The sequence below is a fragment of the Mangifera indica genome, chromosome 6, assembly GCF_011075055.1.
Source record: "Mangifera indica cultivar Alphonso chromosome 6, CATAS_Mindica_2.1, whole genome shotgun sequence".
In the NCBI taxonomy this organism is placed as follows: Eukaryota; Viridiplantae; Streptophyta; class Magnoliopsida; order Sapindales; family Anacardiaceae; genus Mangifera; species Mangifera indica.
The window spans coordinates 3,016,530-3,032,901 of NC_058142.1; the positions used below are offsets into that span (position 1 = coordinate 3,016,530).

Here is a 16,372-nt window from a genome sequence, read left to right on the forward strand (position 1 = left end):
AAATATATATAATTTTATATACATTTAAAAATATGTTTGAATGTTTCAGAGGTGGGTTAATCACTGTGTTTAATGCTTAAAGAAGCTAAGGACAAATTGGTCAATTAATTATGTACTTTTAGATAAGGGTATGCCTTCGATTACAATAAGAATTAAAGCTACATTGGTAATTAATGTTCGTATAAACTGATAGGGGTATTTTTATAATTACATTGACAAAGGACAAATCAATAATTTAAATAAAAATCAAACAAAATTCATGGACGAAGTAGATGACAGGTAGGTAAACAAAGTTTCCAAAGTATTACACAAGCTAAATGCAATGTAACATCAAAAGATAGGCCAAAACTGTGACCAATGTTTCAAGACATAAAGAACACAAGGCCACTTCAAAAATTCACCCATGCATTAGGTTCAATTCAATCTGCACAAGTTTTGATAGTACTCACAACTTCTTACAAAAATGATTCAGAATCAAACAATCTGCTCCATGAAACTTCAGAATGTATCACATGCCCTTCACCTTTCCCTGCTTGTATTTTATATAGATTCTGAGAAACTGACTTGCTCCAATGTTGGACACTACTTTTTTGCAAAACTCAAACGGTTTGGGTCTATCATATCTATGCGAATAAGAATTGTTCCAGGATTTCCTTTTTCTTCAATCCACTCAATTGATTCTTTGTTTAGTAGCTTCATAACCTGTTTAGAAATTAATATAAACAAACACATAAATCCTTCTCTTCAACCTTTGTGGGATATCAAGTGATAAATTGTAACTAAAGCAGCTTCTGGATTAGGGGCAAAAGACAAAAAACATATCTCATCCAACAGCTATTACAATATATTTATGAAGTCAACGGGTGGGTTTTTATCCCAAAAAAAAAAAAATTATTTTGTATGAAAATTACTTAAATTTATGTAGAGCTAAGAATTTAAGTTATGGATCGATTGACAGACTAACTAGTCTTACCAGGCGTCGACGAGCTTCCTTTTTGTTATCTACATCATTTGTCTCTAGAATGACCTTGAGGTACTTAAATGCTGGGGGAAACCAAGATTGGATAAATTTCACTTAAAATGACACAAACTAAACGTAAATAGAAAAATTGAAGTGATGACTCACATGAAATGCCTGAAATTCTTAAAAGATGACATTTCAAAAGGCGAACAGCTTCCTTTGCTTCAAAGTCATGCAAGTCAAGTAAAATGTCTGTCTCCGAATTTCTGCCAATGACCACCACAGAGAATTAAATAAAACAGATAATAGATATAGCCCAATTTCCACCTACTCTACAACATTAGAAAAATACACAAATATTACTAACCTAGTTTCAAGAATCTTCTGATTAGATTCTTCATCTGCTTGGCGTGCCTTTTCTTGATAGCGATGTCCCTGTTATACCCACAGCACTCACAGTAAATCATTGGATTCTCCACAACGAGAAAGGTGATATGTCACAAAATACTTGGTTTTGCCAGTTATGCAACTACTAAGATTTATGTGTTTATAGTTTCAGTGCAACAGGAGGCAGCAAAAGTAATGAAGTCAATAAAACAAGTAGGCTTCTAAAAACAAGTTCCTCCACTTCTCAAAAACAATCAAGAAAACTTATGCATCTTAAATGCCAACTGTGATGCTGAAACATATTTATTATCCATAGCAAAATACTTAAACATAGCAAGAGTATCAATCGAAGTGCCCAGATTTCATTTCAGGTTTAATATGGTTATAATACCATTCAAATGATAGTAGATTGAAACCTTACATCTTCCATAAGTTGGTCTGCTCGAGCACGGTCACCACTACTGACTGCAGCAACAGCCTGGCAAGGAACTCATATTCTTATTTCATGGTATTTAGAATTAAGTCAATTAACACAGATAAAATTGCACCTTTCATGTATATAAAACATTGTGTTAATGCTAAAAAGCTAAAGAAGAACCTACAGCTTCGTAATATGCTTTCCTCATGCTCCTATATTCCATCACAGCTTTACGAAGAGCCTGATAGTCGTCATCCTCATCTTCATCTGCAACCAGTAACAGACTTGATGAGATAAAAAGGAGAGTTTGAAAATAGGGAAAAAAATGAAAAAAGACACATAAGGTTAAAGATAAATTTAGCCAGTTTCTTATCTATTTCCTCATAAACCACTCACATATCATTATGGTAGGTCTAGAGCATCATTTATGGCATGTGTAACAATTTCTAAGATCAATTTCCTTTCTTCCACACAAATTGATGATTTTATTTTTCCTAACGCTATAAATAGGTAAATAGGTAATGTTACAAATCCACAGCACTCTTTCCCACATCATATATTGTAACTGTGGATACAGACACAAATACAATTGATGAAATTAATATAACAGAGTACATACCAATTGTGCTGTTTTCTTGCCAGGGAAACACATTAACCTTGGGCTCAGGTATAAAGTCCCTAGGAGGTTCACTGACCACAGTTCCGAATGCCCTAGACCTCCTGACGGCCACAGCCTTCTGTGTTCTTTCAGGCAATTCCTCAGATTTCTCGGGAGCAGAAAACAAAGCAAACAAAACTTCCTTCTGGAGTTCCTTTCTCTCTTTCAATTGTCCAGGCAGTTTTGTTTCACTTTTATTGGCATCTTCATTTCCACCACTGCAGGAAAACAAGCAAAAACCTAACATGAGTTTGACAAGGTAGGGAACCAGACATTTTTTTCCCCATTCCAAAACTCTCAGTGAAAAATATAGAATTTCCTAAAGATTGAGAAGAAATAACTTTCTAAACTTAATACCATCCCGAAGAATTCTGCTGTTGCAACTTTCGTTGATAATCAGATCCTTCGCAATTTGGATGCTCTGTAAACTGTAATACAAAATTATAATAAAAATAAACATGTATCAATCAAGAGATTGCCGTTAATTTCCAACTGTTGATAGAAAAGAAAAACTAATTACTAACTTCACATGAACTGATTCTCAAAGAACAAGGAAACCTAAGATATAGCACAAACATCTATACTTAAACTGATGATATTTTGTGAGACATGTAAAGTTGCAGAATTTAGAAAGCCATGAACCATGCATTCCTAAGCTGGTCAATTTTATTACTTTTCCTATAAATTCGAGCAACTTGAGTGGCAAAATAAAATGATGCATGGAAAAATATATATGCAAACAAACAAAGAAAATGTATGTTGCAAAAGAAATCATCAAAATAACCCTAGTACTAAGTTGGTCATACAAAATACGGTTAACATCTACCCCCTTAAGTTTTAATTAAATGACAAAAAACCCCTTGCTGTTAGTGCACCATTAGGATATATGCTATTCTGAGTTAAAGAATATTCACCAAATTGCCCTTCTACTGTAATTTTAACACCTAAACTGAATTGCCCTCATACCATTAATTTTAACACCTAAAACTTAACAGCAGGAGGATTTTGTTACTTCAGAAACCCCGAGGGGATTATTGTTATTACCTCCATAAAATATTTCATACTACTTCAAAATACAAATAAAAACACTGATAATTACTCACTCCACCTTATTTCTCATGGTTTAGAGTGTCAAAAGATGTAGTATATACTCTCACAAATTAACTAGTATAGAGAGATTTGAGGAGTAATTATTACTTTCAGATTCACATGCACATCTCTAATATAGTCATGATAGCCAACACTTTCAACTTTCATTTCAGTAATGGTATAAAGAATTTAGTAAATGCAATGGGCATGTAAGAAGAATATCTCAGCAATCCAGGATATATTATCTACTAGCTCTCTCTTACATTCATCAAACTGCTGACTATACCCTCCATAAAGTTACATGTAGCACAAACTCAACTGCAATTATTCCATCACAAACTCAAATATAAATTTTATATGTAGCCTCAACAGTGTAAGGCTAGTTCACAGAAATAAAAACTAATTACTATCTGGTATATGAGAATAAAGCATTCATCATCATGACAAGGCAATATAGGTTACAGAATATGATCCAATGATACTAACCTTCTCAGAGGATCTATCAAGAGATTCCATCCATCTGTCAGAAGTCTCGTCTGACCGATCAAGTAGTTTCAACATGCTCTGCATGGTAAAACCGAAAAACTTAGAAAGTTTGGAAGTTCTAAGTGTTTGGAACATATTCTAATACTTCCAAGCAGAAAAGAATATTAAAAAAATATTTGCATTCTGTATGATTATATCAATAGTAGAAGGTAAACCTGTATCAGTTTAATGGTTTATAGTAATTTTTTGCACAAAGTTAGTAGCCCAAACATTACTTCAAGGTATGTCATAGATAGATAAAACCCTAAATAATTTTTTCAAAAGGTCATTTTATTGTCACATTAATGGCTCTGTGCCAGTTTTTACAGACTTTGGAGCATAGTCTGTTAATTCTCTCAGTTGACTAATATACTAGGTCAACAAATGCATTCGGCTCAATCACTGAAAACCACCAAATGGTATTATTCCGCACATTAGGAAGCATAAAAAATGAAAGTTAATCAGCAGTATTAAAAGGCCATGTGTGCAACATAACTTAAACAGCAATAGCAGTATATAAGAGCGGCCTTTTGACCTAATATGATGAAGACAACTTTTAGTAAAATTGAGGAAAAAAAATAAAAGAAAGATATTAGGGATACATACCTTTTGCATATCATATCTGCAACTCTCTGCAAATTTAATATAAAGTCAGATTAGGATCACAACACAGAAACCATCAAAACGGTTCAGATGTACATCAAATACTATGAGTCTACTGGTTTACTCAATGATTCTGAACCAAATTTCCCTAATTGATTCCTCACAATATTATTAGCTCTAGACAGAAATTCCCCGTAGACTAAGTGAACAAATTTTGTTAATACTTATTTAGAATAATGCACCTGGTTTTACCCAAACTCCGCTAGATATAAAGAAGGATATCCCAAGGATGTAGTAGTTAAAAAATAGCAAATAAAATATTCCTGCATATATATAAAAGTAATTTTACAAGCCACTAACCAGGTAGTACTTTAAGATTCCTAGTTAGTTCTAGGGCTAATTTCGCTTGTTACTCATACTCCTAGGGTGCTGACATGATTCCTTCTATGAAAGCCAAACATCAAATACAGAAAGGAGGAACAGAGGGGGTGCTGGCCCAATCTTTTACTTAATTTTTTAGAATCATGAGACATTCCTTCTCAATTGTAGTTCCATAGATTCTTCACAAGGACCCATCAGTTCTATTCTATTCTTAGAAAATTTTTACATCTACTGCACAACAAACAAGTAATTGGCAGAAATAAATGAAACATCGTGTGAAAACAGCAGAAAAACTCACAAATAAAGGTATTTTACCTAACAAATTTCAGAACTCAAACAACTCAGTCCAGAAAAAAAAAATAATAAAAGAAACAAATTCTACAACATGAAAGAAAAAATACATAACCTAGAATATATGGTAAAATAATAAAGTTTGGCATACCAAGAATTTCCCGAACCACACCCCTTTCCATCTGGAAGCCCTCTCCGAGCAATTTGATGAGAAAATCTTCCATATCTTCTGGTAGAAGGTCATTCTTGGGGGGATTTGGTTTACCTTCTTCTCTCCAAATTTCAGACATAGGCAACTGCTTCAAATCCCACTTCGATGGTTTGGTTGCTATACAAGAACCATTAGCTGGATGAACAGATTTAACATAATCTTTACCAATAATGCTAGAAATAGTGCCTGCTGAAACTGTACGCCCTTTTGTCTTTGAAGATTTGAACTTCCCATTTGCTTGATATGAAGACTCAGAAATATCACTATTAATTGATTCTGTAGATTGTTTACTCCATTCCTCACCGCTAGACAGTTGGGCAGTAGAGGTTGTGACACTTGCTGGCTGTTCAAAAAGAAACTCACTAGCCAAGTGTACATTTCCTCCGGCATTGCAATAAGCTGAAGCTATTTCTTGTAGAGTAAACATAGAACCAAATGCATCAAGCAAACTATTCAATGCCTTTTCTTCAATGTCACTAGTCAATCCATTTGAACTAGATACTTCCATTCCTAATAAATTTCACAAGGCAATAGGAGACGAATCAGTACACAGAATAATGTTCAAATTATACAGCCGAAAATAGAAAAGAAAATTAAATAAAGCTTCATGAATATTTACTTAGAGAATATAGAAACCCAAAAGATTAACATTCAAGAACCACTAGGCCCCCAAATTCACTTTCCTTTAATCTTGTTAACTAAGTATTCAGTTAAAAAAAAATCCCAAGAAATAATCAAACAGTTTCACAAAGCAACATAAATCACACACAATCATATATAAAACAATAAATCAAACTTTGTAACAACAATAATTCTTGCTACCCAATGCTTAACTTATATACACAAAATGCAACTTAAAAATGCAGTGATTCAATTAAAGACCCATTTCGCAAACGCGTTTCGCAAGAACTCGAATTCAAAGACGACAGTTATCAACTCATACTCCCACTTCATTATCTAGGTATGATACAAACAAAAGAACGAAAAATGAGAGAGAGAGAGAGAGAAATCATACGTTACAGGAAAATAGAAATTTTAGTACGAATTTCCAGTTCAAATGACCGTAAAGAATCAAAGTGAAATCCGATTATTCAATCAACACATAAAATTAACTTGAAGGAGAGATGGAGAAGAGACGTACTAGAGCGGTTTTGCGGAGGTTTGAAGAAGAAAGAGCGGCAGTCCCTCACCTCGCCTGCATACAAAAGTTGTGAAGTTTCGGTTTCTCCATAGCTTATATAGAAATGGAAATATGTACTGTTTATTTTTTAATTTTTATTTCTTCCTGTAAATCTAAGAAAAGAATAAAGTAAATATTACTGTGAAAATGAAAATGATATGAATATGAAATTAAAAAAAGAATGATTTATGGTGGGAAATTGGAATGTTACGTGTTCATTTTAAATATATTTATTCAAATAAATATATATTTATGTGAATATATTTTATTATTTATTATTAATTAAAAATAATAATTTTATTAAAATAATAATAATTATGCCACTATATCATATGGTGAAAAATAAAATAAAATAAAATAAAACATATAAATTATTCACTCAGCCGGAATTATAATAAAAAGTAGTCAAATTGAAAAAATGAAAAATAAGAATTCAACTCAAGAAAAAAAAAATTTAATGTAATTTGTATAAAAAAGTAATAGAGATAATTAAAAAATATTTTTTGAAATTATATTTAAATGAACCAAACATTTCCTTCTTTCGCAAGCTGCTAACCCTTCTCACACAAGGAGTCCACTGTTTTTGTCCCACCCTGGGCAGTGGCTTCTCCTGCAAGTTCCTTTTTGACTTTTTTGACCCAGCCAAATAACATTTACCACCCAAAGTTTGACAAAATGTTTTTCATTATTTAAGTTTAAAAAAATAATTTTCTCATCAATTTTCAAAGTCAGCAATATTATGCAGATATTTATATTATTTTATTTAAATATCATAATATAAGTGTAACTAATTATTATTTTGTACATTAAATTTAAAATATTAGAATAGCGATCATGTTAGATTAAACTATAAATAATATTGCGAGTTATAAATACAGTTTTTTTAAATTTATTAAGCACAAATATATATTTTTCTATCTTATTTCAGAAATTACCATATCCACTTATATATATTTCAAAAAATATTTTATAACTTAAAATTTGTAATTCGATATTTATAACATTTTTAGTATAATTTTTATTTTTAAATTAAAAATTTTTAGCATCTCTGATATTTTTAAAAATTACATAATGTTTCTCAAATATATGATTATATATTATTAATATTTATTTATATACTTGTGTTAGTAAAATTTTATATTATTTTTAATTAAAATTAATATATAAATGTTTTATTTGGCTGGAGAGATTTTTTTTTTTTATAATTTTATAAAAAATGTTAATATATATATATTTTTTAAATTAACATGTGGAAAAATAAAACTAGATTTAATAGTCCGCTATTAAGTTTCTTTTTTGTGTGAAAACAAGAAATATTAATATTTAATTTTATTTGCATTCAGTAATTTATATTAAACAAAACCAATGAAATCTTGAAATTAAGTAGCCTTAATTTTTTGTTCACACAATCACCATGAATCGCTATCAACAGCAAGAACAAAGTGTATGAAATGTTTTTCCCTCATATTTCACTCACTTACTCCAACAAAATCAGGCAAAACTTCAATATATAAACCCCATTGATGCTGGAGTTACTCATTCAAAGCATCAAAGTTTGCTTAATCAGTCAAAAATGGCAGCACCCAGTTTGATTTTCATCGCCTTTCTGGTTTCGGTAAGCTTATTCGGAGTCAGCTCTGCTAGTAGAGTTATTCTCCCAGCTGAGAAAAATCTCACCCTTTCCCTCCAGCCAAACAAAAACAACATCACCAACTCTCAATCTGATCAGCTCTATTGTGACCAGCCATGTTGTAATCAGAATTGTTGCGCCGACGATGACCCGTTTTGTCGGAGTCCACCATACGAGCCTCCTCCTTGCGATAATCCAGGTTGCTGTGAGCATTGTGTGCCACCGTATGAGCCTCCGCCTTGCAATGTACCAGCTTGTTATGAGCCATGTCGTCCCTCTCCACCACCTCCTTGCCTCGACGGTGGTATACCAATCCGTAACTTCACCATGGACTAGTCGGATTAGGCGCACGTCAACCTGGGTTGATGCTCTAAATTGTCTAAACCCTAAACCTTCAATCTCAACGTTGTATCTGAAGCCTGATACATTTCACTTAATAAGACCTTCAGAATCATTTTTAATAAAACGAATCGAAATTTCTAATTTATCTAAGCTTACTAAATAGTGAGAACATTATGGTCACATAGCCGTTGCTTGATGAAAACTGCCTGATGCTTGATCATGTGTATATTATGGTCACTTGAGGACATATATAGCAGTCTGGATAGCAGGTTATCGCAAATTTTTGAACTCCAAATCACACTTCTTAACCTGCAATACAAGAAGCAACCATGCCTATACGTCACTTAACACCTTCTTTGATCAAAATGGCAGAAACCATTCGTGTTTGCATTCCCCTTTTGGTTTTGCTAAGAGGCTTTGTTCTTCTTCTTTGCAACTGCAAGTAAAGCTTGGACAAGTATAAGCTCCACCAATTGCACGATGGATCACTCAATTTTACGCCTTATTTTACTGTATGCATCTTTTACCAGCTGCAAAACTTAACTATATAAAGCCTTCGATGGTGGCCACTTAGAGCCGCAATTCTTAGTAAAGATGATGAGATGAGTATGGCCTCTGTTGAGATTTGTTTGGAGCGAGGTGAGAATAAAAACCTCACCAATGTCCTTTATGGTAATCTTTTAATATCCTCTTGCAGAGCCCGCTTGCTCAGCTTGCGCACCTGCAGATTGTAGAAAATGTAATACCATAATACAGAATGAAGAGCACAGTGCGGAAGGCATGGCTCTGGCACTGGAGTCAGGGTAGGCCTGTTCTACGTACGTGCCTCTAGGCTTTGATAATGTAGTACACGATAAGACATTCGATCAACGTGGTTTACAATTAAAATAAAGGCGTTATTCATGCTGGTGGTCTCGATTTTAGCTTTATGCTTTTTATCTTATGCCGATAACAAAAGCAACTTACCCCACTGATGCAAGCATCGATCTGCGTTTGCACTGTGGCAATAAGGCTATGAAACAATCATTCATGGCGAGCAAAAATCTGATCTGATGCATAAAAGCTGAAAAGGGAGATTCAATTGATTCTTCACTACTGGATCAATCGGTATGGGGTCCTGGTCATTTCTAGTCTCTACATAATGGAGATGGAGTTGATTCTGGTCGTGGTTCTAGATCATTAGGTGGGATATTGTTCTCATCATGTGCAGCACCGTCTTATCTGGCAAAGGCTTTAGCCTCCCTAAGAACTCCAGAAGATCGATAAACCAGTAGGTTTTCTTTGCTCTTCTTCAATTGGAATAATCTTTGCTTTGACATTGTCTATAAAATAACCATGCTCTTGCCCCTACTTGTTAACCTACCGGATCGCCGGACTGCCCTAACAACCAAAGGTCACTCTCTCTCTCAAAAGTGGGACATCGATATGTTGAGATCGTTATGGGATATAGTCCCAAATTTTAAGATAACATGCAACTTTCAAATAACTCAATCTCACATTTTATGTAGATTTAAATCATGATCTATGTCACAATCAAACAAAGCAATAAATACATGAGTAAAGGCAAATTTGCTGCCCTTTAATTGTATTTTCAAAAGGCCAAAGGACTATGTCCCACCCAAGGTATGCTGCAATCAAAGTTCCCCCTTTATCTTTGATAATCTCAAATACTCACCCATAAACAGTTAAAATTAACAATAATAAGGGTAAAATCATCATTTTCTCTATAATATTAAAAATAAATTAAAATATAATCTCTTTTTGCCCTCTAAACTTTAAAAAATAAAAGTTTTCTCCAGCCTAAGTTTTAAAAAATGACAGATTCACCCTAGGGTTTCGTTTTAAAATCTCCAACGTCATCTCTAGCTCCATTGTCGACGACATCTCCCTCCCGAAGCACCCTTTCCCTCCGACGGTCTCTCTCCTCCCATTTGGATGCCCGATCGGCTTTGGAGAAGCGGTGGAAGACAAAGTTCTTCGTCTCCCAGACAAAGAACTTCGTCTTCCTCGATGAAGTTCTTCGTCTTCCATCGCTTCTTCTACGTCGATCGGGTGTTCAAATAAGAGAAGAGAGACTGCCAGAGGGAGAGGCTACCGGCAATAGAGCCGGAGATGACGTGGGTGAAATTGTCATTTTTTAAAACTTAGGCTGGGAGAAACTTTTAGATTTTAAAGTTTAGGGGGGCAAAAAGAGATAAAATTTTAAGAGGTTAAGATTCTATTAATTTTAACTGCTTATGGGTGGGTATTTGGGATTATCAAAAATAAAAATGAGGAAACTTGAGAGTGTAGCATACATTGGGTGGGACATAGTCCTTTGGCCTTTTCAAAACAATAAATACATATTTTATCATATTTTCAAAATAATAAATACAATAAGAAGAAAAGAGAAGATAACAAGAATAAAAAGAAATAGAAAAATAGAAAAATCAATATAAAATGATTTTGCTTCCTTTTTACTTAATTGAATTGGATGATGGTTGCCATTTTGATTTTTAAAAAATAAAGGATAAAAATTAGGTCAAAGGACTTATTCTTGCCCAAGTTTTGATGTACATCCAAACTCTCACCTTTAACATTTTAAAAACCTAAATATTTATCTATCATCAAATTTTTGTTAAATTTAGTTGTTAATTAGAAGAGCAAAAATATCATTTAATCACTAATATTAACAAATATAATATTACTCATTTCCTTCCTTAGGTTCAATTTTTCAATTTTGAAAAGTGAGTTTTTTCTCCATCTTAAGTTTTTTTTTTTCCCTCTTTGGTCACTATCTTTGTCTCCGGCAATGCTCTCTTCCCACCATAAACCTTTGTCGACACTCCCTCTTCCTTCCAGGTGATATCTCTAGTGATTTTAGCATGTTTTTTTATCGAAAAAGAGTGAGAATCTAGATCTCCTGCTTGTTTTTGAGGCATCATCACCCTTCCTTCAGTGGTTGATGATGTTGCATTGAAGGAGGAAGGCTCGACCCTCTCCTTTTCTAATTTGTGTGTAGAAATATCAAATCATTTTTTGGATTTTTTTGAATCAAAAAATGAATGTCGGATCATTGCTTGATTATCAACGACAACGTTGGCTTTCTTCATCAACTTCTTTTGTCAACTTTCTTAGCCAGCAATGTCAACTGTGCTTTGGATTTCTTTATTGATCGAAGATGAAGGGAGTTGTCGGAGATGGAGGGAGAAATAGTGGAAGATAAGGGTGCAACTATGATTTTCTAAAGTTTGGGGGGGCACTGAAGATGAAAATTTTGAGTAATAGGAAACCTAGGTCAAGGGGGAATGTCATTTTTCTAAATGATATACTCTTTATAATTTATAATTAAATTAACAAAATTGGTAAATTTTAACCTCTGATGGGTGCGTATTTGAGCTTTTGAAAGATTCAGGGTGAGAGTTGAGTATGCATCAAAGCTTAGGTGGGACTAAGTCATTTGGCCTAAAAATTATCAGTCAGCAACCGTGGGGTGGACAATGTCCTTTGGTCAAATATTAATGGCAATGTTTGAAGTTCCAAATTTTAGGGGTAGCGGCACAAAATTCATAGTACATGTGGCAGGTCTTTATTGGAATTAATTGAAAATATTTTTCCGATTACAGTCTCTTCTTGAACCTAATCGACCCTCGTCTTGTTTTCAAAACTCACCGGCCGTATCACTGTGAATTCCGTTACGGCACCGGAAGCTGCCATGGAAAGGTTTCTGTTGTTCGGAATTTATTTTTCTTCCCTCGAATTTCTTTATGTTGTTGTGAACTTCTTTTTAGCAATTGGTTCTTCTCCCAAGTATATGCCAGTAGATTGAACCTCTTTTTGGGTCAAAATCGAATATCCTTTCCTATCGATAATACGGTTTCTTGATTCTTGTTTGTTTTGTGTACTAATAAGCATTCAACGAGATATGCAAGCATTTTGTTGTATGATTGGCAATCAATACTCATGAGGAGCTGATAGTTTGTTTCTAAGGATTATGCGTGCTCCTTCGTTAGTTTGTCTTGCTTATACCGTGACATTTAACGAAAATGTGGTGAATTTTTTAACTGAGCCTAAATGATATTATGCATTTTCAGTGTATTTGTGCTATTTTGGAATTTTGTGAATTTTCAATTTGGAAAACTATTACAATTTGTTCAATGTTTTAAATTTAGATTAAGTTAGGCGCGTGCTTATCATCTGAAGCCATTGCATGAAGTACTAGCGTGGAGTAAAGGTCAAACTATTCGGAAGTTTTGACTTTTGAGATTTGCAATAAATGGGTTCTGTGACTGAGTTTTCTTCTGGAAATCCAAACCTTCCATGGCTTTGGATTATTGAGTATGCAGCCAGCTTCAAGCAAGTAGACACGTCTGTTTTACACGGTATGCATGTGCAGATTTAAGTACGTGCTTAAAGATGGATGTGATGATTTCTTCTTGTTTTCATTGGTCTTTAGTGATAGGATTTCTTTGGCCCTTTTTTTTTTAATTTCAGATTTGGTTGAAATGGCCCCACAGTTACCTGATGATTTAGCAAAAAATACGACGGGAATGGTTGCTTTGAGATGTTTGGAGGATATGTTTGGTGATGCAAATGAACATATTAATGACTTCCTTTCAGAGACAGAGGTGAAAGTTGGGTTTGCTTTATCAGAAAGCTGTGAAGATGTTCTCCAACGCATACTGCAGGAGGTAATATACTACAATTTTTTTTCTGATCTTTAATAGTTAGTTTGCAGGCATTAAAGAAATAAAAGCAATTAAATCTGCCATTTCTTCGGAAACCCTCTTTTTGGTGACGGGTTTTGTCTAAATATATTTGTAAAATTCTTGTTTCTCAGACACCAGCATCAGATCTTAAAATGGATGGACCAGAGTGGTTGAAATGGGATGTACATCCCTTTATTATTCATAAAAGAGCTTTTATGCCTAAATGTGCTTTACAACAGGTAAAATGAATTCTTGCTCTATTGCTTTTCTTGTTGCATGAGATGGTTGATTATGAATTTCGATAAGCTGTTTGTGATTGTGCCTTTTATTGTTGTCTACAAACAGCTGAAAGATATGATTCTTGAAGGTAATAATCCATTGGCTGCCTCCTTGAAGGAAAGTAGTGGGCTGATGTGTGTAAATAGGAGTGGCAGAATCCACACTGATGATGTCAATCATAATGCAAGGACATGGAGATTTAATGAGACTGGTGCTCATGTTCAAACAACATCTATGAATGAGAGCTTGATCCTGCCAACCTGTGAAAATGTGAATGAACTAACTGGAGATAATTTGCATAATACAAAAATATTACCTTCTAAGAGAAACAGAAAAGAATCAAATACCTTGGCTGATGATGAAAATATGGCAGGGGACATCAATGAAAACCAAGGGGAATTTGATCTTCATTCTAATGTCAAAAACCTTAAGCAAGATACAAAGTTTGCCAACCTATCAATTCAACAGCACTCGGTTCCTTGTTTGCAGTTGATGGAAAATATTCCTGAAAGAATTGTTAGAGTTAATGAAGGAGAAGATTGTGATGTTGCAAACAAATATCAAGATGCAAGCATGGAGGAAAGCCAGTTTCCAGAGGATGGCTGTGCAGAGAGGCTTGGACAGAATGGACAGAATGGTGATCTTAATGATGATCAAATTAAGCATAATCAGACAATAGTTAATCATATTCCTGATAAAATGCCTCGAGGTACATATGGGGATGAATCTATTCAAAATGTATTATTGGATGATGTCAATCTTACTGAACCAAGAATATCAATGGATGCAGCCTTATTGCAAACACAGCGAAATGACTATGCAGATGAGTCCAGAGGTCATTCAGAGCCTTTGCATGAAGAAGAATTGTCAAGTGATAATGATGAATATTTGAATGAGAGAATTGATGTTGCCAAGAGGAAGAGTCGTTTCTTCAGCTCCCAATGCTTAGGTAATGATTTCCTGGCAGCAAGCAGCTTGACAGAACAAAACCTTTGTGTGAAATGTAATAAAGATGGTCAGTTGTTGGTTTGTCACACAAGTAGTTGCCCATTGGTGGTTCATGAGGATTGCTTGGGTTGCCCTGCAAACTTTGATGAAACGGGAAATTTTTATTGTCCATTTTGTGCATATTCCCTTGCAATTTCTGAATACCTTGAAGCTAAGAAAAAAGCTTCCATAGCAAGGAAGAGATTAGCTGCTTTTTTTCATAAGAGTTTGGAGCAGCATTCGAAGGAACCTGCTAAGGAGTTGCACGGAAAAGGGCAGACTCATTCAAGACAAAATGGAAACAAGGAAATTTTTGAGAACAGTCACTTGGGAGGGCGAGAACATAACCAAGTGAATCTAAATGGCCAGCATGTACATGATCTCAGTGATCATCTATGTCAGGAAAGTATCGGTAATAGGAATCAGTCAGAGCCTTCTGCATCATGTTTCAAAAACAATTTGCATTGGAGTGAAGAAATGGAAAATGTAGTTAGTGCAACAGTTTGTGTTTCTAACAGAGAAAAGGTAGGGAAAGAGAATACGGTTAAAGAGTTCCCATCTTTAAAATTGCTTGGAGAACAACAGGATCAAGCACAGGCTAATTGGAGGTCTGATGATGATAATTTAACCTGTAGAGATATAGTTGTAGCTCCTGTGGATCTGAGGGATGCTGAAGGGGAAAACGATATGTTTTCAAATTACTCTATACGTGTCCGCAGGCAAGAGAGACAGTAGTAAGTATTTTATCCATTGTGCTTATTATCATCATCATATTTGCACTTGCATGCTTTTTAAGTAGAAAGTCAGGTGTAGCACATCATATAAATGTTTTTATATTGACTGGTAATTGACATTTTTTTAAAATTCCAGTACATACCCTGCAATTCCTCAGTTGAGAAGGAAAAAAGTTCCATGGACAGCTAAAGAGGAAGAGATGCTTAAGGTAACTAGCTATGTAGAGAGATTTTTTTAACATAAGATGATTAAATTTTTAAAAACATTCCTCTGAAAATTCGAAATTTAATGTTGTATATATTTGCTTTCAAAATTTAAGAAGTGCATATATTACTACATAGTGTGCTATGTCATGCAGGCATGATGATCATTTAGATTATATTAGGCTTATGAATGAATTTTACTCTGGAATCCGTGGTTCATTTTGTGACAGCATTTCATTCCATCATTGAAATTTTTTGTTTCTGTTATGTATTGTTAAATTGCTTCTACTTTTGCAGAAGGGGGTCAGGAGATTTACTACTAGTGTCAATGATAGAAATATTCCATGGAAGATGATTTTAGAATTTGGTAGTTCTGTGTTTCTGAAAGGTCGTACGGCCATAGACTTGAAGGATAAATGGAGAAACATGTGCAAAGGAAGTCCAAGAGCCAAATGAAATGTTGTCATCGCCCTCATTTTTCTCAGGTAAATACATTTTACTATCTTCTCTGCATCTCTAATATTATTTCATAGTGGACCAGTTAATAGTCAAAGATTATGTCAATATAAATCTGACGTGATATACTTGCTGTATGCAAGTTTTACTCCTAGATCACCATTTCTGTAAATGATTGTTATCTACTTAATATGGAATCTACGAGGAAAAGATCTTGTAAGGACCTGATCATTGCATTTATATCTGATTTCTGGGGAGGAAATCTTATTAGGTGCATTGCTTGTCACTTAGTTCATACTCGTTGCAGCATCATTGATCAGGTGTGAAGTTTATCATAAGCTAATATTA

At 34.2% G+C, this 16,372-nt stretch overlaps 2 protein-coding genes across 5 annotated transcripts; one reads left to right on the top strand and one right to left on the bottom strand.

Annotated features, from left to right (window-relative positions):
* Positions 1-260: 260 nt before the first annotated feature.
* On the bottom strand, positions 261-6,034 carry LOC123219811 (putative nuclear RNA export factor SDE5). Its single transcript, XM_044641802.1, has 11 exons — positions 5,465-6,034; positions 4,645-4,670; positions 4,000-4,077; positions 2,782-2,852; positions 2,386-2,642; positions 1,951-2,033; positions 1,770-1,826; positions 1,329-1,396; positions 1,127-1,227; positions 974-1,044; positions 261-702 (listed from the first exon to the last, which is right to left on the bottom strand). The coding sequence occupies exons 1-11, from the start codon at positions 6,030-6,032 to the stop codon at positions 583-585; spliced, it is 1,500 nt and encodes a 499-aa protein (XP_044497737.1). The 5' UTR covers positions 6,033-6,034; the 3' UTR covers positions 261-582.
* A 6,176-nt stretch (positions 6,035-12,210) lies between these two features.
* On the top strand, positions 12,211-16,247 carry LOC123217927. Of its 4 annotated transcripts, XM_044639014.1 has the most exons (8): positions 12,211-12,378; positions 12,828-13,037; positions 13,150-13,346; positions 13,496-13,603; positions 13,710-14,352; positions 14,434-15,364; positions 15,501-15,573; positions 15,866-16,247. In XM_044639014.1, exons 2-8 carry the CDS (start codon positions 12,932-12,934, stop codon positions 16,022-16,024), a joined length of 2,217 nt encoding a protein of 738 aa, XP_044494949.1. In that variant the 5' UTR covers positions 12,211-12,378; positions 12,828-12,931; the 3' UTR covers positions 16,025-16,247. The 4 variants fall into 4 exon arrangements, with proteins under 4 accessions (XP_044494949.1, XP_044494947.1, XP_044494946.1 ...); XM_044639012.1 differs by having other exon boundaries at positions 12,211-12,706; positions 13,710-15,364; XM_044639011.1 differs by having other exon boundaries at positions 13,710-15,364.
* Positions 16,248-16,372: the final 125 nt, after the last annotated feature.